Raw genomic sequence first — 21841 nt, 5'->3', positions numbered from 1 at the left:
GAATTATCGCACAATCAGCTTAACAGCTCATGCATCGAAGCTGCTTACAAGAATAATATACAGAAGAATGGAAAAGAAAATTGAGAATGCGCTAGATGACGATCAGTTTGGCTTTACGAAAAGTAAAGGGACGAGAGAGGCAATTCTAACGTTACGGCTAATAATGGAAGCAAGGCTAAAGAAAAATTAAGACACTTTCATAGGATTTGTCGACCTGGAAAAAGCGTTCGACAATATAAAATGGTGCAAGCTGTTCGAGATTCTGAAAAAAGTAGGGGTAAGCTATAGAGAGAGACGGGTCATATACAATATGTACAACAACCAAGAGGGAATAATAAGAGTGGACGATCAAGAACGAAGTGCTCGTATTAAGAAGGGTGTAAAACAAGGCTGTAGCCTTTCGTCCCTACTCTTCAATCTGTACATCGAGGAAGCAATGATGGAAATAAAAGAAAGGTTCAGGACTGGAATTAAAATACAAGGTGAAAGGATATCAATGATACGATTCGCTGATGACATTGCTACCCTGAGTGAAAGTGAAGAAGAATTAAATGATCCGCTGAACGGAATGAACAGTCTAATGAGTACACAGTATGGTTTGAGAGTAAATCGGAGAAAGACGAAGGTAATAAGTAGTAGAAATGAGAACAGCGAGAAACTTAACATCAGGATTGATGGGGACGAAGTCAATGAAGTTAAGGAATTCTGCTACCTAGGCAGTAAAATAACCAATGACGGACGGAGCAAGGAGGACATCAAAAGCAGACTCGCTATGGCAAAAAAGGCATTTCTGGCCAAGAGAAGTCTACTAATATCAAATACCGGCCTTAATTTGAGGAAGAAATTTCTGAGGATGTACGTCTGGAGTACAGCATTGTATGGTAGTGAAACATGGACTGTGGGAAAACCGGAACAGAAGAGAATCGAAGCATTTGAGATGTTGTGTTATAGACGAATGTTTAAAATTAGGTGGACTGATAAGGTAAGGAGGAGGTTCTATGCAGAATCGGAGAGGAAAGAAATATGTGGAAAACACTGATAATGAGAAGGGACAGGATGATAGGACATCTGCTAAGACATGAGGGAATGATTTGCATGGTACTAGAGGGAGCTGTAGAGGGCAAAAACTGTAGAGGAAGACAGAGATTGGAATACGTCAAGCAAATAATTGAGAACGTAGGTTGCAAGTGCTACTCTGAGATGAAGAGGTTGGCACAGGAAAGGAATTGTGGCGGGCCGCATCAAACCAGTCAGTAGACTGATGACCAGAAAAAAAAAGTGTTTATATAACCATCGCTTGTTAGGGTTCCGTACCTCAACCAACAAAGACAGAACCCTTACAGGATCACTTCGTTGTCCATCTGTCTGCCTGTCTGTCTGTCCGGCTGTCAAAATCCTGTTTCTCAGGAAGAGGTAGACGTATCAAGTTGAAACATTCGTCACACTACCGATGTGATATATGCAATCAAAAGATAACTCGGTTTATCACACACTTTGATACTCGCAAACTCACTCATCAAAATCTACAGCACACTTCCCATTGACTTACATTTACAGAGGTTCCCAGCCTTTCTTAGACCATTACCCTGAGTGCAATCAGACGTTAGCTAGTACTCCGCTCCCCCCCCCCCCCCCCTGACATTTGATACCCCGACCCTCCCCACATTATCACCAACTTTAGGACCTAACTAAATTGTAGGATGAAAGACTTTTCTTGGAACACTTTTGTTTTTAAACTGATGAAAGACGTGTGCGTGTTTGTTAGAATGAATGGCGAAGGAATTTGTGATGCATCGCAAGTGCTACCCACAACTCCTCAGAAAAGAAAGACTATTCACAGTCAGTGTACACACTTGTTACAAAACAGGCTTTCCTGCGTTACTCCTCTCCACTGTAGCAGTAGCTTTGCCAGTACACTGCAATCCCATTTAAAATCAAACGAGTTCAGATGTGTGCACTAATCTTCGTAAATTATATCATTGCTGCCCTCCTTACTTCTGAACTGCCAAAAATTGGACGACCTCAGGCTGTTAATGGTTTGTGTCTAACCACTCTAGTAATAATAGTAATAATAATAAAACTGTATACAGCACTACAGTAGCCCTTATGTAATTATTGCTGTGTCGTGCTGCCTATTAATTAATTTACTTGTTTCGGAGCGAGTAATGAATCAATTTATGGACTATTTCAGGTACTCATTTTCTTGAGTATGTAGCATTTGTTACGCGTATGTCTCACTTTTATCATCGCCGATGTACGGAATGAAGCATAAAATATGTGTGTAGTGGGTGGACTGTGATAATTGTAATGATCTTTTGAAAATAATTTAGTTTCTTGACTGAAATAGAATCGAATAATTTAGATTTTATCCCTCAGAAAATTGCATTCCACCCCTCAGGGGGGTAATTACCCACAGGTTGGGAACCACCGACCTAGCATCACGAAATTTGACAAGAAACAAGGTTTCACACTACAACCAAAGGAAAAATTCCGCAAATTGTAAATGTGTAATTATATCGTACAAAGAATAAAATTTTTCTCGGTTTTTTATCCGACTTTGAACTTAAAATTAAAACTGTCTCTTTGTCTTGGAATCTCTAGGACCGACATTTACCAGTATCAATATCGATAACAGGCAAAAATCACCAAGATCCTGGATTCAAATGTTCAAATGTGTGTGAATTCCTAAGGGACGAAACTGCTGAGGTCGTCAGTCCCTAGACTTACATACTACTTAAACTAGCTTATGCTAAGAACAGCACACACACCCATGCCCGAGGGAGGACTCTAACCTCAGGCAGGAGGGGCCCCGCAATCCGTGACATGGAGCCTCTAACCGCGTGGCCACTCTGCGCGGCGATTCTGAATTCCCCAAATGGCTGAACTGCCTACACACACAATTCCGTGAGGAACCAAAGTGCGCGAGACCTTCTCGGAAATGATCAATTTTTAGAGTACAAAAAAAGTGACTAGCGCGAGCGCAACGCCTTAGTTCTGATGAATAATGTTAAAGCAACCAAAAAAAAAAAAAAAAAAAAAGGTGAGAAGGAGATAAGCTAAGAAGTGGCCTATGTGAATTGAGCGATTACAATAAACAGATGAACTGTGTTTAATCGGTTGAAATGAGGTTTTCACTCAGAGTTTGACTTACCTGCTGTGTAGGCAACTTTCCAGACTTGACCGTAATGCACATTGCATATACGCTAGGCGGCCGATTTTACGTCAGAAACTCCGCAGTGTTATTTCCTCTGGGTCTTAGCCACTCATGCCATATGACTTGACTTTTACTTTTGTGATGCACTGAATAACCGTAACAAATGGAAAGAAAGTAAGTACTTTCTCAGGAAGGTTTCGTTATTCGAAGACATTTGTTGTCACGTTACCATTGACAGTACTGTGTAAATTAAGAGTGGACGAAGGTAAAGGCATTCTTCGCCTACTTGACATACTTCCCTGCGAAACAGCTGTGTAAAGATGGTTACAGTCTACACAGGACTGACTGACTTTTTAAATCGTAATTTACGGACTATAAGACACGTTTTTCTTCGAAAAATTGCCTCCAAAATTCAGGTGCGTCTTGTACTCGAAATAAATATAAAAATGTCCAGTGTTTGATGTAAAATTCTTATCAGTCGTAAAAGTGGCCATATATTCGATGCCGCGGGAAACCTACGTCTATCTGGAAACACTGGATTCAACTGGCAGTAGCACTGCACCTATGAAACGAATTTGAGTTCCATGGATTCACAAGATTGCTAACAATGTCTCCCTCCCGTCCCGCCCTCGCACAAAAAGTTCAAATGTTTGTGAAATCTTATGAGACTTAACTGCTATGGTCATCAGTCCCTAAGCTTACGCACTACTTAACCTAAATTATTTTCTCTGCCTCGTGATGACTGGGTGTTGTGTGATGTCCTTAGGTTAGTTAGGTTTAAGTAGTTCTAAGTTCTAGGGGACTGATGACCATAGATGTTAAGTCCCATAGTGCTCAGAGCCATTTTTGACCTAAATTATCCTAAGGACAAACACACACACTCATGCCCCAGGGAGGCGTCGAACCTCCGCCGGGACCAACAGCACAGTCCATGAGTGCAACGGCCCTCGCACACCCAGAACACTGTCTAGCCTATGTTGTCTCGTTGCAGTCTACGGTGCCGGCGAACTTGAACTGACAGTGATTTGTGTTATCGGAAACAGTTGCTAATTTCATAACGGAAAAAGGTAAAAGATATTCATATGATGTGGACTATAAATTAAAACTACCGTGTATATGAAGGGGACAACAATGACGACGAAGAGGAATAAGAAGAGAAGAAGAGAAGAAAGTTTAGATGTCAATTTTCAGGGATGTTAGACAGCAGCCACGTAACACGGCCTAAGAAGAAAGACAGTAAAATGATCCTAACCGACAGGGAATGCAGACGAGGGCCACGCCTTGTCGATGACCTTCGGTATTAACTCCAACAGTATTTGCTGCTGTGAGGGAGTACATCTCAACCAGTTTCCAAGCGAAGGGCACTGTATGCAACGGATATCTGGAGACGGCTACCAGGCAAAAGGTTATTGCACACACCGGCTCTTCAATGAGCCAAACAGACAACAAATGCAAGACATCGAGTGCGCCGACATCCAAATGAAGTGATTAAACCGCAGTGTGTCGAGGGCGCAGTTGAGGCCGGAAGTAGTGCTGCACGTTTGTACGCTTTGTGGATGTTTTGCTTATCGTGGCTTGGACCCACCCATTCAGGTTACCGAGAACATCAATAAATGGATCAGGATGTCTATTTCAACACTGTCTGACTCAAGATGCTTTCAGTTATTTAGAGAGCGGTGTGCTGACCACACGCCCCTCCTATCCGCATTCTCAACTGAGGATGCCACGGCGGTCGGATGGTCCCGGTGGGCCACATGTGGCCTGATGACGGAGTGCTTTTTTTTCAGGTATTTAGGTAATTATCAAGGTGGCGAAAAAATTATTTCAAAAGCTTCGTCGTCATGTACATGTCATGGCACATCCGAAACGACCGTTGCCCATAGTCTGCTTTGGAAGTAGTATGAAGCTCCTCTAACGAAATTTTTGGAAATTTGTTGTAAGTTCCTATAGGACCAAACTGCTGAGGTCATCGGTCCCTAGGCCTTGCCGCGCGAACCGTGGCAAGGCGCCCAAGACTGCTCGGCTATCCCGCGCGGCAAGACTGACAAATACGCCTCCGCTGGCTTACGGTGTGTGTGTGTGTGTGTGTGTGTGTGTGTGTGTGTGTGTGTGTGTGTGTGTGTGTGCGCGCGCACGCGCGCGCGCTCTTACCAACTCAGAAAGCAGACTTATTTCTACCGTCCTTCTAGAACATCTCTTACGACTCAGCAGTTCTGTTGGCATAGGGGCTCAGTGCACATGACTCCTTACGTGACTACTTCGAAAGAGAGAGAGTCTGATACGGTTCTCGTGGATTCTCTTTAGCGTCTTGGGGTACAGACCGTCTAGAACCTATCTACGTTTTGTGGGTGTGAGTTCATCACTGAAGACTCAGAATCTTTCGTTGAATAAGAAGCTAACACAGTACTGGCCCCTAGATCTTGGTGAACCGAAGTAGGAGGAGTAGCTAGAAATGATCGCCTGCATTATAATATTAAATGTGATATTATCACAATCGTATCCGATTTAACACACAAGAACTCCGCCTGCCACTGATCCAGAGAGTGCATAATACGCGCCACATCCGAAGTCCTACCGTCTTCATGAGGTAATACTGCCGTCGGTTACCAGCTTTCTTCTACCCTCGCAATTCTTCCTGCGTAATCTAAACAACAATAGTTGCCTTTTTTGTTTCTGAAAATTGTTTCAATTGTTCTGCGTATCCACCAAATGTAAGCCCGGTTCAATAATCATTATCATTCTCATTCTCCTTCACCTTCTCCTTCGGCGTTTCCCCGTAGGAGTTAGCCGTTTACGACCTCCGCAGGCCTCATTCGTTCTAGACATCCGGTCCTAGATTTCGTCTTTCATTGTTTCCTGTATGTATCTTTCCCATCTTAGCGCTGCCCTCCCTCTCCTTCTTCCGGACAGCTCCCAGATTAACTTCTTGACTAGTAATTTTACTTCAAAAACATTTATGTACCGCTATTTTAGTTAATTTATGAGTCAGAAGTAACAATGTGAAAAGAATATTTGTCCCCGTTTCGTTGTCCAAGGAACTGGGGGTGGGGGTAGCACACAGGATTATTCGAAAGTACCTCCAGGGTTCAGAAGACTGCGCAAAACCTACAATATATACTGAAAACAAACATCAGTGGAAAGAGCACCTCTCCAAGTGTATAAATCACACTAAAGGTGCACAATATGGACTTCATTTGTGATGTGTCAAACGTCCATTCGTGGTGCAAGTCGTTGACGCGATGTGCCGGGGAAGCCGCGAAAGCAACCTACTTTGCGAATCTTTTAACTCGGTTGCTTATCTGCAAGAGCAAACTAATTGGATGAGACAATACGCTGACGAGGGGTAGCAATGAAACTTCAGTACGTGCAATCTACAGATGCAATCTGTAATCATAAGATTTCGGCTAACCATTAGTAGGCTTACGTTATCAGTTGGACACTGATACATAGCAATAACATGCAACAAATTCCAATCGGTTCTCTGATAACGTATCGTGGGACACGTATGTCCAGTTGGTAGTCAAATGGTTAAAATCTTCCACGGCTCCCTGTGGTTAGACATTCTCTGTAGGTGCCCATACTACTGAAGCGCTGAATTGTCCAAAGTTTGTTGTATGGAGCGCTTTATTTCTATTTGCGTCCATTCCATCTCATTTCGTATCCTATCCTGCCTCGTTAACTGTAGACATCTTGTAGTTCATTTTCACTGTTCTTTTTCCATACTTTTCATTCTTTGAGGTCACATCAGCTCCAGACAGAAGTTTTCCACCACGCTGAAATATTCTATTCTTGGTGTCCTTCTGAATATTATTATTCAATTCTACGAGTACCACACGAAACTTAAGTACCTTTCTTCGCCATTGCTATTCTGGAACTAATGTCCTTGTCATATGCATCGGAGCTAACTGTTATTGTTCCTTAATATTTGTACGCTATTCGGAACTTAATTTCTCCTCTCCCAGTACCAAGTTTCACCAAATTCTGTTCCGTATACATACATTCTGTCTTTTCCAGATTTATTCCCAAACCCCATTTACTTTCTCAGCATGTATACGATATTATCTTCAACTTGAGCGAATATTACCTGGTCCTCCAAGAATAAAAGCGAGTGAAGAGTACTGTCATCAATCTTTATTCCCATCCCAAAGCATTCCCTGTACCAGCCGTTCAGTGCCGTTCCTAACCAATGTTAAACAGAAAAGCTGACATATCATAACCTTGTTTTAGACCTTTGCCAACGAAAATATTTCGGGTAACCTGGTTTCCCACTTTAATCACTACTTTTGTATTCTTGTCTAGCATTTTAACAAGGTTAAGCAATCCTTCTCTCACATTAACCTTTTCTCATTGATTCCGATTATTCTATTCTAGGAATATTTTCATACACTTTCTGCAGGTCCACAGGTGGCATATATACGCTTTAACTTTTATTCCTGCATTTTCTTGTAACTGATGTAGTGAATGTTATCAAGACAAAGTCATCACTTCCTAAAATCATATTGCTCTTCACTTAAAGCCGACACACCTTTTTCTCATTCTTACTCATAATAATGGAGAATAGCTTGATGTTTCTGGGATAACACTTCTTCCTCTAAAATTTTTTGCACATCCTCTCGTCACATTTTTCATATATTGAGGAGATAAATGCCAAATTCCATTCCATAAGTGGATCTTCTCCCTCCTCTACTTTCCAAAACAGTTCTGTAGGTATCCTATCACTACACTTCCTCAATACTCCAGTAGTTCCATATGTATATCTCCTGATCCTGAGGCTTTATTTACGATGCTTCTGATTTAGACAGCACTGCTTTCACATGCTCCATTATTTCTGTATCGATTTCTTCCAACTTCTTAACTTCTCAATTGTTGTCCAGCCTATTTTCCTACAATGGTGTTGAATATCGTCCTATCCATTTTGTGCGGAAGTTTTTTTAACGATGTTCTTCTATTCATTGTTATTTCTTTTTTTAAATAACCTTCATCAGATTTATTATATCCTGTTGTCCCATACGTGTTTCTGCACAGTCTGTGCCAGTGTTCATTCCTCTCCACCCTGACTTTCGTTTTAACCTATTATCTGATCTTGGTCCATATGACTCCTGACTCTGACTTGCCACTTAACAGTTTCATATATAGTTTTTGTCTTTGCCTGAATCATGTCTTCCAAGTCCCTGGAAAAGGGTTGTAAATGTGTTTTCTTTTCATCCTCTCTTAGGGCTCCTCTTGCTGCTTGCATAGTTGTGCGGTATTCTATCCTTTCTATTTTAAATTTATTCTAGGGCCCATTTTGGTATAGCACTTTGACGCGAAAGTAGTCAAGAAAGACTCCTAAACATCACTCTTATATTCTGTAATTTCAGTCTTCATACTCGTAATAGTTGGTCTTACCTATATTTTCCCTACTATCATATGGTTACTGGCTCACTCTGGTTGCGTATATAGCCTTATGTCTGCCAGTAACGTCTTCCCTTTTCTTCCTTCAGCGATATCAAATCTGCTCTCGATTTAAGATTCCTAGTATACTGTTCCCCAGTGTATTTATGCATATCTTTACGCTGGAAAAATGTGTTCGCTACAATACACTCCTGTTCCTTAGAAAGACCGGTTAATCTATTTCCGTTGTCGTTTACTATTTTTTCTCCAGCAGAACCAATTCCTTCTTCAGATGTTCCAACCCTACTGCTTACGTCACCAAAAACTACCATTGCCTCTCGATCATGTACTGCTTCTACTACATCTCCAAAATTATCAAAAAAAAAGTTTCCTTTATCTTCATTAAATGATTTTTATTTATAACATACACTCCAATTACAGTTGTATTTTGATTATGTCCATTAAATTCCACTTTCATAATTTTTTCACTTACTCTATGTTAATTATCTCATTCACGTATTGTGTACTGGTATCGACACTCCTGCTATCGCATGTTGGAATTTTGGTACACTACTTCATATATTATGTACTAGTTGCTCGCACAACATATTCCGGATCCCTTCTCAATTTCGGTTAGAATTGTGACATCCAGTTCTCACGCACTTATTTCAGCTAAGACTTCCGTCTGTTTTGATCTCAGACGTTGAATATTCCAAATACCAATAGATATTGTCTAGTGCAGCCAAGTAAGCGTCTGTCAATTCTTCCTAATTGAGTCTTGTGTTCAGGACAGAATGCAACCATGTCTTTTTCAGAGAATAGGGCGCAAGCCTACCATCACTCCAACCCCCTTCCAGAAGGACCTTTTTTCTTTTCTTCCCTTAGATTGCTTGTCTCTCACTAGGCTTTTGGGTTCAGTCTACCCCTCGATTGCTAGTTTTGAACGCCCCCAAGTACTGTATCTCCTCGACACCACGAATATCTGGGAGGCACTAAAAACCCGTCCTCCCCCCCCCCTCCCCCCACGTATAATTCGTAAGTTTCGTTATTTCCTTTCTTTTCCATGAATCCATATGTATTGTCTCTTCTGCAGACGAAAATAATTTATTAGCTGTCAGCGTCACTGTCCCCTGCAAATTCGGCTATCAGTTCTACAATGTCACTGAATGAATTTTTGCTTGATGGCGAGAATAATCTGATATCTCCTCTCTTTCTGGTTCTAAGACCAATTCAGAGTGCCCCAAGATAGTTTTCTCAGTGATCCAAGCTTCAAAGACTGAAGCAGTGGACGAGGAATATGACGGGCTTAACGACTCCGAAGGTTTCACCATTAATGACAACGGCCACGAAAGCCTGCAGAGTTATTTTCTGTGAGTGGTTTGGGGTAGACCTGCGACAACGATGTATATGTGGTAGAACGACAAGTATATATTGATCGTAGCAACTTAGTAAGAGGTGTAGATGAGACAGGTGGGATTACTCACAGGAAAGCTATGAGTTCTGGCGACAAAGGCTCCGCGGTGTCGGCGGCGGAGAGGCAAGCAGAGGTCGGCACCGAGAGGCTGATGTTGGCCGTCGGGTCTTCAGACAGAGGCGACAGCTTGGCTGCGAGCTCCGCCTCCACGTCGGTTGCCGAGCACGTGGACGGCACGCAGAAGGACCACTTGTACGTCACCGTGCCCGTCAGCGTCTGCACGTCCATGTCCTGTAGGCAGCCAGCACGACGTCTGAAAGGTGGGCGTATACAGGGGGGACTGGACATTTATCTGTGGAGAAATTTCATGTTACGAGAGCGAAGCAGTCGCGTGTGACATCTGTGGAATAGTCGACTTACGGCAGTGACAGTAGTAACTCTGAACTTGTGTATCTTTGGCTCAGCTGTAGAGCGGAGATTAGTGTTGGACATGGATTAAGCTGACAGAACTGTTAGCATAGCACACATTGGAGGAGGATTTTGATGAAGAAAGTTGTTATGAATCATTAATGTGCTGGAAGGATTTTCAGACGCAGCAGTTATGGGACAGAGAGAGCGGATTTGATTTATGGATGTGTTTTTAAGGTAATGATTTTTGCTGGCATGTACTGATAATGTGAGCGATTCTTGAAACAGAACAGTCCACCTGCCCAACTTATTTTAGATCATTTCAGTTAATTCATTTCAATTTGCATAATCGTAAAATCATTGTCTTGTAAGGCTTTTGTAAAGAAAACGAAGTTTTCAGTTTTCTGTAAGTTTTATGTTCTTGTGAAATAAGAGTTTAAAATACAGCATTGTCGTTATAATGAACAGATTAGTATTTTGATTTCAAGTAAGAGGTTTTTTTTTTAATGTGAGAAAATCATCCCTATCTTAATCCCAGTAGTTTAGTTTACTGTAGCATATCTTAGCTGGCGCGATTTCTTCGTACTGCTGATTGCACCGTAATTTTTCAGGTGAGATTCTTCTCATATTTTGTTGGTTTTTTCGTTTCTCATGTTTTCACTGCGAAAATTCTAAGCATTTTCTTTGTAATAAATATTTTTAATGAACTAGTGAACAGTGGTGTTTCATAGTGTTGCTACGTAATTTCCGTGTTTCAACTTTTTGGGCAGTGCAGTTTGATGTTGGTAGTGGTTTTTGTTCAAATTTTCAAATGTGTGAAATCTGATGGGATTTAACTGCTAAGGTCATCAGTCCCTAAGCTTACACACTACTTAACCTAAATTATCCTAAGGACAAACACACACATCCATGCCCGAGGGAGGACTCGAACCTCCGCCGGGACCAATGGTTTTTGAATAACAGTTTTGATTTAATTTCCTACACAGGGAGTGCCAGTCTGTTTTGTCTTCATGAAAATTTGTGCACCGAGACATGCTATTCGCAATAGTAATTTCAGTCCATCCTTTCTATAACAGAGGACAGTACATTCAGTTTTCAGTAAGAAGCAGGCAAACATTTTAAAGCTCATGAACAAACGAACGATCGAGTCAGAGCAAACAACTTTCACGTTACTTTTAAAATAGCTTCAAATGGAGAGCCAAACACAAAGTCATACATTTATGAGCAGCTGCGTTAAATACAGCCAAAGAGTTTTCTGAACTGCTGGCTGACGAAGTAGCATTTACTACGTCCCCCCATGCTCCGCTAAATTTTGCTCAAACTGGGAACTTGCTCGATATCTTCATGTCTTGATTTTGATACCAAGCGTGAGATTACATTTCCTACTACAAGGGTGCGCACGTGAGAAGGTGGGTGGTGAGGCGATGTGCAACAGCTAGCAGCTGTGCTCCAGGGCTCATGAGAGACAGAGGCACCACAAAAAACTTGTGACGTCACACTAGTCGCCTTTCCCAGCATATCTCGCGAACGCCCGGCCCCGTGTTTTGCCCACGGGAATTCCTTATGTCAGTGAAAAGGTGACCACTATAGGTATTAACTTTGTTATGTGTGTGGAATCGTCCAAAGATCGCGGTACCACACCAAAGTCGGCGACGCGCTTCGATACCACAGGCATCAGCTATGCATCGCTGCAGTCCGCAACGCCGAATGGGAGACACTCCTGAAGACGCGGGATCGCTCTCAGCACCACAGCGCCATCACAGTGAAGTCGATATAAAGTCAATTCTCTCTGCCTCAGTTCGTGACCTCCAATGAAGCAGTCAGTATCCTCTAATTAGGTTACCAGTGCTAATCAAACCGCAGAAGGAACTGTGCTTTTGTCAATGTTGAACTTACACACCAGAAGAAGAAGAAGAAGAAGAAGAAGATGATGATGATGGTGATGTTTGGTTTGTGGGGCGCTCAACTGCGCGGTTATCAGCGCGCGTACAAATTCCCAACCTTTGCTCAGCCCAGTCTCGCCACTTTCATGAATGATGATGCAATGATGAAGACAACACAAACACCCAGTCATCTCGAGGCAGGTGAAAACCCCTGACCCGCCGGGAATCGAACCCGAGACCCCTTGCTCGGGAAGCGAGAACGCGACCGCGAGACCATGAGCTGCGGACCATCAGAAGAAGAGTTTCTAACGTTGTGCATCAAGTGATGCCTTATTGTTCAAAGACAGTTGCAAATATTTGGTTCATTCCTGTGACAATGAACTGTACAAAGTTAAGTAAATGTTTTTTGTCATTCATGTAATAAAGTTTTAGTTCCGATCAACTATCTACCAGAACGAAGAACCCACAGTTATGATTGGACGATTGTAGTTCCGTCAGGTCATAACGGGGTGTTACGCAGAAATTGCATTTATTTAAACGTGCAGATAAGAATTACGAAACGTCTAAAGCAGTAACTCTCTCCGAGGCAGAGACAGCCGCTGCGACTCTAGTGTCACGTGCTGTGATGGTCTGTATAACTCGTTGGTCTGGTTGTGTACCACGTGATGCCACATGTAACCGTAGCGCGCATAGATCATGGTTCAAATGGCTCTAAGCACTATGAGACTTAACATCTGAGGTCTTTAGTCCCCTAGACTTAGAACTACTTAAGCCAAACTAACCTAAGGACGTCACACACATCCATGCCCGAGGCAGGATTCGAACCTGCGACCTTAGCTGCAGCGCGGTCCCGGACTGAAGCACCTAGAACCACTTGGCCACAGCGGCCGGCACCCATAGGTCATTTAGAGTTTATTTTTACCCCGGTTTATGTACTTATGTCATCCATATTGAACACTATAGAGTGGCTAAAGGAAACACGACAAGTATTGCGTTAAGTGGCCACAGTGGTACCTTCCTATGTAAATTTATCTAGTCAGAGTCAGAAATAGAAACAGTGGCCATTTGTGGTGCGTACTCCAAGTGTTGGCACTTACCGAGGTAGCCAATGGCTGAAGAGTGAGGTATGTGAAAAAGACAGAGCACACATTGTCGCACATCCGGGTTCTTACTTCCACACCACTAAAGCAGGGGGGAGTTAAGCCCAGCCTTTCTGCTCAGTTGCAACTGACAGTGCAATTGAACACAGAATTAGAGGTCACTTCCCCAGCATCTCACCACTCCTCAGACGAGAGTCGTACTTATATTCGTACAAAACGTATACAGTGTGAGGTGTCGGTCTAGTCAGGAACTTCAATTTTAATTCCAAACTGATATAAAACAAACTGGAGTTTATGCGACTTTGCTTAATTTTTAGTTCCAATTTTCTCTTTCTGTTAATAACCGAGTAGCTACGAGGTTCAGGTGTCATGGTTCCTTAATCATTTCTTTTCAAAATTTTATCTTAGAGTGAAAGGATATCAATGATACGATTCGCTGATGAAATTGCTATCCTTTGTGAAAATGAAGAAGAATTACAGGAATTGCTGAATGGAATGAACAGAGTACAGAATACGGATTGAGATTAAATCGAAGAAAGACGAAAATAATGAGAAGTAGCAGAAAAGAGAACAGCGAGAAACTTAACATAAGGACTGACAGTTACGAAGTAGGTAAAGTTATGGATTTCTGCTACCTAGGCAGCAGAATAAACAATGACGGACGGACATCAATAGCAGACTTGCACTGGCAAAAATGCGTTACTTGTCTAGAGAAGTCGTTAGTATCAAACATAGGCCTTAATTTAAGAAAAAAAATTCTGATAATGTATTTTTGGAGCACAGCCTTGTATGGTAGTGAATCATGGACTGAGGGAAAACCGGAAAACAAGAGAATCTAAGCATTTGAAATGTGGTGTTACAGACGAATGTTGAAAATTAGATGGACTGATAAGGTAAGGAATGAGGAAGATCTGCACAGAATGGGAGAGGAAAGGAATGTGTGGTAAACAATGACAAGAAGAAGAGACAATATGAAAGGATATCTGTAAATACATCAGAGAATAACTGCTGTGGTACTAGATGGAGCTGTAGAGGGTAAAAACCGTAGAGGAAGACAGAGATTGAAATACACCCAGCAAATGATTGAGGACGTAGGTTGCAAGTGCTACCCCGAGAGGGACTCATGGCAGAAGATTGATGACTCCATAATACGAATAAATATAAATAAAAAAAATCTCACAGTTAGGATTTAAATAGTAGATGTGATGTTCTGAGGAGTAGCTTTCTGTCAGAAGGTAGGTTCACTCGCCTGTGTTGTGCGAGACGAACGGCGAGGAGGAGGGGGGGGGGGGGGGGGAGAGAGAGAGAGAGAGAGAGAGAGAGAGAACTCAACAGGTATGCACCTTAGCGCTGTGCTGGTGGTTACAGGAATTGCTTGGGTGTCAGAGAGTATTTTTCGAAGACAGGTCGATACGTTACTCCACAGAGGTTCTGAGTACGAACACTGACCTTTAAACAGTTTTTGATGTTCCTGAGCAACAGTCATACAATAATTTTTAAATAAACACACCGCCATTTGACTGTATTGTTGTTATGTAATTCCAGTTTTCGGCCTTTTATACCATTTTCAAGTTACTGGGTTTATGTCATTAACGTATAATGCAGGACATGACGCTCCGAAAAATGAATTAAGAAAAACTTTCGCTCCCCACGAAATGCCAGATGTGAAATCAACAACTTGTGAAAAGATCAATAAATAAGAGTGGGAGAACCTAATATGACGTTAATCAGTAATCCGCAAGGTTAACTTTTCGAGTAATGGATTAACTCTTAAGTTAATTCTGAGAAACGTTAATGGACACTAACTTTCGTTAACTTTCTTTCTGGCCGTTAATCTTCAGTTACATACCTACTATTTATGACAAAAATGACGCCGCGTTGCCTGCGGACATCAAGTTCTAATAAGTTCTGTTCACGCATCTGTGTGGCTGCACTGGAGTGCGCGACTGATGTAAACAATTGAGTGAGAGAGAGAATAACTAGGTTTGGTTGTTGCTTGTTAACTGAGTTCGCGCTAACTACTACTTTTTGTTAGTGGACTGACTAGAAAATATATCTTGGAATCGGGTTCTAGCTCTTGAAATGATGAACATCCGTGGTACAACACTCTAATGAAAGTAGTGACAAAACGAATGGAAAATACTGTTGAAGAGCCTTTGGGGCACGAAGCCGCCGATAGTTCAAAGGAGATAGATACTTCAAGCGGTGGTGGCGGAAGCAGCAACAACAAAGAGTAAGAGGAAGATTTTTTTTACTTCTCTCACTCAATGTAAAGAGAAGTTTAGTTGGTTGGTTGATTTGGGAGAGGTCACCAAGCACCGAGGTCATCGGTCCCATCGGATTAGGGAAGGATGGGGAAGGAAGTCGGCCGTGCGCTTTCAATGGAACCATCCCGGCATTTGCCTGAAACGATTTAGGGAAATCACGAAAACCTAAATCAGGATGGTTGGACGCGGGTTTGAAACATCGTCCGCCCGAATGCGATTCTAGTGTGCTACCTCTCTCGGTGTAAAGAGAACTGTAGTGTTAGCAACACGTCTGTAAAAAGGTAAGCCCAGAGACTGCCAAAACGTGACTAGACGTGAAATTGAAAGACTCATTCAATGATGCGGTATTTCGTGGGGACAGGTTTCAGTAAATTTATTTATTAAATACTCTAGTTCTGCAGTCAAACGACTTTTTTCTGTGGACAAGAAGATTTTGTCTCCTAAACGAGTATTGCTCTCATGTGTAAACTTTAACATGTTGCTATTTATGAAGGGAAATACGCACCTTACGTCAGATCCTATCTGATTCTCCTGTGATTTAAAATTTGATAACTAAATAATTATAAAACAAAATTATTAAACTTATCATCAGTGTCCTACCTAAACTTTTACAACCTAAACGTTTTTATTTCAGCAACGATAATACGTTTGATGCATTTGCCATTTCACTGCAACGACGAAAAAGTTTACAATTACAAATTAACGATTAACTTTAACTTCCGATAAATCTCCTGGTAATGAAGTTAACTCAAAAGTAACAGATTAACGTTTAGCGAAGTTAACTTTTTGATTAACGTTGTCCATCTATGGTTAACAATGGCTTATTACCATAAAAAGTGTGATTATAATGGTTCACTACAGCCAGTAACAAAAAGGGGAGCAACCACTGTGATGTATGACCACGATTTACTGTGCAATTAACTCGGCTATCTACAAAGAAGTTAGAAAACTCTCACTGTTATGCTACTGATCAAGACGTCTCAGTAGCTAGGACACTGGACTCGCATTCGGGAGGACGGCGGTTCGAACCCGTGTCCGGCCATCCTGATTTAGGTTTTCCGTGATTTTCCTAAATCACTTCAGGCAAATGCCGGGATTGTTCCTTTGAAAGGGCACGACCAACTTCCTTCCCCCTCCTTCCCCAACCCATTGGAACCGATGACCTCGCTGTTTGGTCCATTCCCCCCCAAATCAACCAACCAACCTAATACGCTTTCTACATTGCATCGTCCCGAGTCTTGCAAACTCTGGGGCATCTCTTGGAAATCCTCCTCCGTAAAATACGCACCGATGCTGCAGCGACGGCGAGGATGAGCTCCCGCAGAGACCCCTGTGAGGGCGGCGGCGCCGCAGTCAGGGGCAGCAGGGCGGCGCTGAGCGAGGCCGTGCAGTGGCGGCCGGCGAAGGGCGGAGGCGCGGGGGTGGAGGCGGGGCCGCGCACCGCCAGGCACTCCTCCAGCTGGCCCAGCTGCGATACGGCGCCCGTCAGCACGCCCCCGGACAGCTTCGCGCTCGCGTCGTACACTGTGCCAACACACAGTCCTACTTAGCAGTCACATCCACCCTCTCGCTCTACGGAAGATCCGTACAGAAAGACTGGAAAGTTACACAGGCCACACAAATATTCAAGAAAGACAGTAAGACTACACTAAATTACAGGCTCAAATGGCTCAGAACACTATGGGACTTACCTTCTGAGATCATCAGTCCCCTAGATCTTAGAACTACTTAAACCTAACTAACCTAAGGACATCAAAGACATCCATGGCCGAGGCAGGATTCGAACCTGCGACCGTAGCGGTCGCGCGGTTCCAGACTGTAGCGCCTAAATTACAGGTCTATATCATTAACGCCCATACGTAGCAGGATTTTTGGAACATACACTACTGGCCAGTAAAATTGCTACTCCACGAAGATGACGTGCTACAGACGTGAAATTTAACCGACAAGAAGAAGATGCTGTGATATGCAAATGATTAGCTTTTCAGAGCATTCACTCAAGGTTGGCGCCGGTGGCGACACCTACAACGTGCTGACATGACGAAAGTTTCCAACCGATTTCTCATACACAAACAGCAGTTGGCCGACGTTGCCTGGTGAAACGTTGTGATATCTCGTGTAAGGAGGAGAAATGCATACCATCACGTTTCCGACTTTGATGCAGGAAGAACTGCATCGGATAGGCACTTCTTGCAGGGAGTGGCAACTGACCTTTAACATAGACAAATGTAATGTATTGCGAATACATAGAAAGAAGGATCCTTTATTGTATGATTATACACTCCTGGAAATGGAAAAAAGAACACATTGACACCGGTGTGTCAGACCCACCATACTTGCTCCGGACACTGCGAGAGGGCTGTACAAGCAATGATCACACGCACGGCACAGCGGACACACCAGGAACCGCGGTGTTGGCCGTCGAATGGCGCTAGCTGCGCAGCATTTGTGCACCGCCGCCGTCAGTGTCAGCCAGTTTGCCGTGGCATACGGAGCTCCATCGCAGTCTTTAACACTGGTAGCATGCCGCGACAGCGTGGACGTGAACCGTATGTGCAGTTGACGGACTTTGGGCGAGGGCGTATAGTGGGCATGCGGGAGGCCGGGTGGACGTACCGCCGAATTGCTCAACACGTGGGGCGTGAGGTCTCCACAGTACATCGATGTTGTCGCCAGTGGTCGGCGGAAGGTGCACGTGCCCGTCGACCTGCGACCGGACCGCAGCGACACACGGATGCACGCCAAGACCGTAGGATCCTACGCAGTGCCATAGGGGACCGCACCGCCACTTCCCAGCAAATTAGGGACACTATTGCTCCTGGGGTATCGGCGAGGACCATTCGCAACCGTCTCCATGAAGCTGGGCTACGGTCCCGCACACCGTTAGGCCGTCTTCCGCTCACGCCCCAACATCGTGCAGCCCGCCTCCAGTGGTGTCGCGACAGGCGTGAATGGAGGGACGAATGGAGACGTGTCGTCTTCAGCGATGAGAGTCGCTTCTGCCTTGGTGCCAATGATGGTCGTATGCGTGTTTGGCGCCGTGCAGGTGAGCGCCACAATCAGGACTGCATACGACCGAGGCACACAGGGCCAACACCCGGCATCATGGTGTGGGGAGCGATCTCTTACACTGGCCGTACACCACTGGTGATCGTCGAGGGGACACTGAATAGTGCACGGTACATCCAAACCGTCATCGAACCCATCGTTCTACCATTCCTAGACCGGCAAAGGAACTTGCTGTTCCAACAGGACAATGCACGTCCGCATGTATCCCGGGCCACCCAACGTGCTCTAGAAGGTGTAAGTCAACTACCCTGGCCAGCAAGATCTCCGGATCTGTCCCCCATTGAGCATGTTTGGGACTGGATGAAGCGTCGTCTCACGCGGTCTGCACGTCCAGCACGAACGCTGGTCCAACTGAGGCGCCAGGTGGAAATGGCATGGCAAGCCGTTCCACAGGACTACATCCAGCATCTCTACGATCGTCTCCATGGGAGAATAGCAGCCTGCATTGCTGCGAAAGGTGGATATACACTGTACTAGTGCCGACATTGTGCATGCTCTGTTGCCTGTGTCTATGTGCCTGTGGTTCTGTCAGTGTGATCATGTGATGTATCTGACCCCAGGAATGTGTCAATAAAGTTTCCCCTTCCTGGGACAATGAATTCACGGTGTTCTTATTTCAATTTCCAGGAGTGTATGATAGCGGAACAAACACTGGTAGCAGTTACTTCCGTAAAATATCTGGGAGTGTCCGTGCGGAACGATTTGAAGTGGAATGATCAAATAAAATTAATTGTTGTTAAGGCGTGTACCAGGTTGAAATGGTTCAAATGGCTCTGAGCACTATGGGACTTAACATCTGAGGTCAGTAGTCCCCTAGAACTTAGAACTACTTAAACCTAACTAACCTAAGGACATCACACACATCCATGCCCGAGGCAGGATTCGAACCTATGACCGTAGCAGTCTCGCGGTTTCGGACTGAAGCGCTTAGAACCGCACGGCCACCGCGGCCAGCTAGCATTGCTCATCAGTGTGGGATCCGTGCCAGGTCGGGTTGACAGAGGAGATACAGAAGATCCAAAGAAGAGTGGCGCGTTTCGTCACAGGGTTATTTGGTAAGCGTGACAGTGTTACGGAGATGTTTAGCAAATTCAAGTGGCAGATTCTGCAAGAGAGGCGCTCTGCATCGCAGTGTAGCTTGTTGTCCAGCTTTCGAGAGGGTGCGTTTCTGGATGAGGTATCGAATATATTGCTTCCCCCTACTTATACCTACTGAGGAGATCACGAATATAAAATTAGAGAGATTCGAGCGCGTACGGAGGCTTTCCGGCAGTCGTTCTTCCCGCGAACCATACGCGACTGGAACAGGAAAGGGAGGTAATGACAGTGGCAGGTAAAGTGCCCTCCGCCACACACGATTGGGTGGCTTGCGGAGTATAAATGTAGATGTAGATGTCAGCACACCAACCATCAACTTCCCTGGTTTTGCGCGCAACTCACACTTCTAAACACAAAGTTGGTACTGGGCCGTCTTTGTGATTGGTCAAAAGTATGCCCCAAGAACGCTGCCCAGAGCGACGCAGTTCTATTGGCTGAACCAAGTTTTAAAGCGAATTCAACCGACTCTCGCACTCTGAATGGATGGTGCTGCGGCCTCTGGCTCTTTAAATACATTCTTGCCTTTCTGCGCGCACGGGGGGGGGGGGGGGGGGGGGGGGCGCAGTTATGAGTGATCACAGGGGCGCAGATGCCTGTCCAGTATTATATAGTCGCGGAGGGGTTACTTGTCGACGTTTGCGAAACTTCCCTTATCCCAAAAGGAGGCCCGCTTGACCTGATGAGATTCACAGACTGTCTTCTGCCGACAAAGGAGACGACAGAACGTTTTTCCGGCGGCGCACCATCCCAGCCTGGAGAGCCTTCCCAAACACACCACTACAGTATCTTCACTGATATGCGACAGTAACGTAACATTGTGACAGTAGCGTCACAATGTTTGTCTGAAACGACTCCGGTATCTTATAACCGGATATGTCTCAGCTGATAGATGCCAAGCAGAATGTTTCATCTTCCGCTGAGCTGTCCTCCCTGGTCAGTCTATTACAGCTTTGCATGTTATTCTATGCTGAACACATAGTACTGACTGTGATTATACTAATCACAATCAATTAAGTCTAACGAATTCCAACGTGTACCTCTCAATGTTTTATTAGACGAATGTATATTTTAAATTATGATACTGACACGTTGTACTATTTGCGAAGACCTATGGTGAATAGTCACTGTCACAATTACATACCATATATTGCGTGAAATCTCTTTATGAACGGAGGGTCACCTAAGGATGTCCTTATAGTATACAATCAATCGTGGCTTTCATGAATTACAGCCGCTACTTTTCCTTTTAATAGCTAAGTGCACGTTGACCTACTTCAGTGCCCGGTAAAATTATTGGCAGTACATAAATTAGAACCTGGATCTGCCAGATGGCAGGCAGATAAGGTAAACACTAAGCTGCGGAGGTGTACAACATTTCACTGATTGATATGGTAAATAGTGGGGGGAGGAAATTAGTCGTGGTCAGTTCAGGGAACCACGGCAGATTTTATCTGAACGACGACGAAGAAAAACAAGAAGAAGAAAATGTTCCTCAGACCCGAGTAATGTCAATCATCTTTGTTGAGGTATTGCCAATACAGCAATGCCACAATGTTAGAAAAGTTTGCAGCTAATTGATATGGCTTTAGAACAGCTTTAACCCTGCAGAAATGCCTTTGCTGTGGAATAAATGGGAAACAAAGTTATAAATATGGTCTGATTATGCGAAGTTCGTGGCTATCAGAATCTTGATCATAAAAATGAACTTTCGTCTTTCCACCGAATGTCAGGTTTTTAAGTATTGCAATAGTTTCTTTATCTAGGCAACACGACAGAAGTAGCATTGTATTAACTGCTTCTGATAAGACGTTTAACGATGCAGATTAGATATCGTTTCTCTTCACTCGTTGTGATAACCGTGGCAAGCTTTTTCAACTTTGATACCAGTTATTTGTAGGCCAGTAATATCAGGAGAGCTGCGTATCTTCACAACTGCAAGTACTTTAACACGTTAACTGCCGAGTGACCGCCGGCAGCCACAACAGAGCCGAACGCGTAACGCCGTGGGCCTGTCATGTCGGTCAAACATCCAGCACCAAAAAGCGTGCGTCAGTCAACGTGTTATGGAAGAACGG

The 21841-nt window shown here is 43.9% G+C and overlaps 1 protein-coding gene across 1 annotated transcript in view; it reads right to left on the bottom strand.

Annotated features, from left to right (window-relative positions):
• Positions 1-16999, bottom strand: part of LOC126198825 (nose resistant to fluoxetine protein 6-like) — a 105711-nt gene extending 88712 nt beyond the window's left edge. Inside the window, exons 1-2 of the mRNA XM_049935397.1 lie at positions 16888-16999; positions 10012-10232 (exon numbers count right to left, since the gene is read on the bottom strand). Coding sequence (XP_049791354.1) covers positions 10012-10229 — 218 coding nt within the window. The 5' untranslated portion in view covers positions 10230-10232; positions 16888-16999. The remainder of the gene's footprint in view (positions 1-10011; positions 10233-16887) is intronic.
• Between the last annotated feature and the right edge of the window lie 4842 nt (positions 17000-21841).

This window comes from Schistocerca nitens, chromosome 8 (genome assembly GCF_023898315.1).
Source record: "Schistocerca nitens isolate TAMUIC-IGC-003100 chromosome 8, iqSchNite1.1, whole genome shotgun sequence".
NCBI classification, from domain to species: Eukaryota; Metazoa; Arthropoda; class Insecta; order Orthoptera; family Acrididae; genus Schistocerca; species Schistocerca nitens.
Note: the sequence above shows the minus strand (reverse complement) of the source record. Positions and strands in the feature narration are given on the sequence as shown.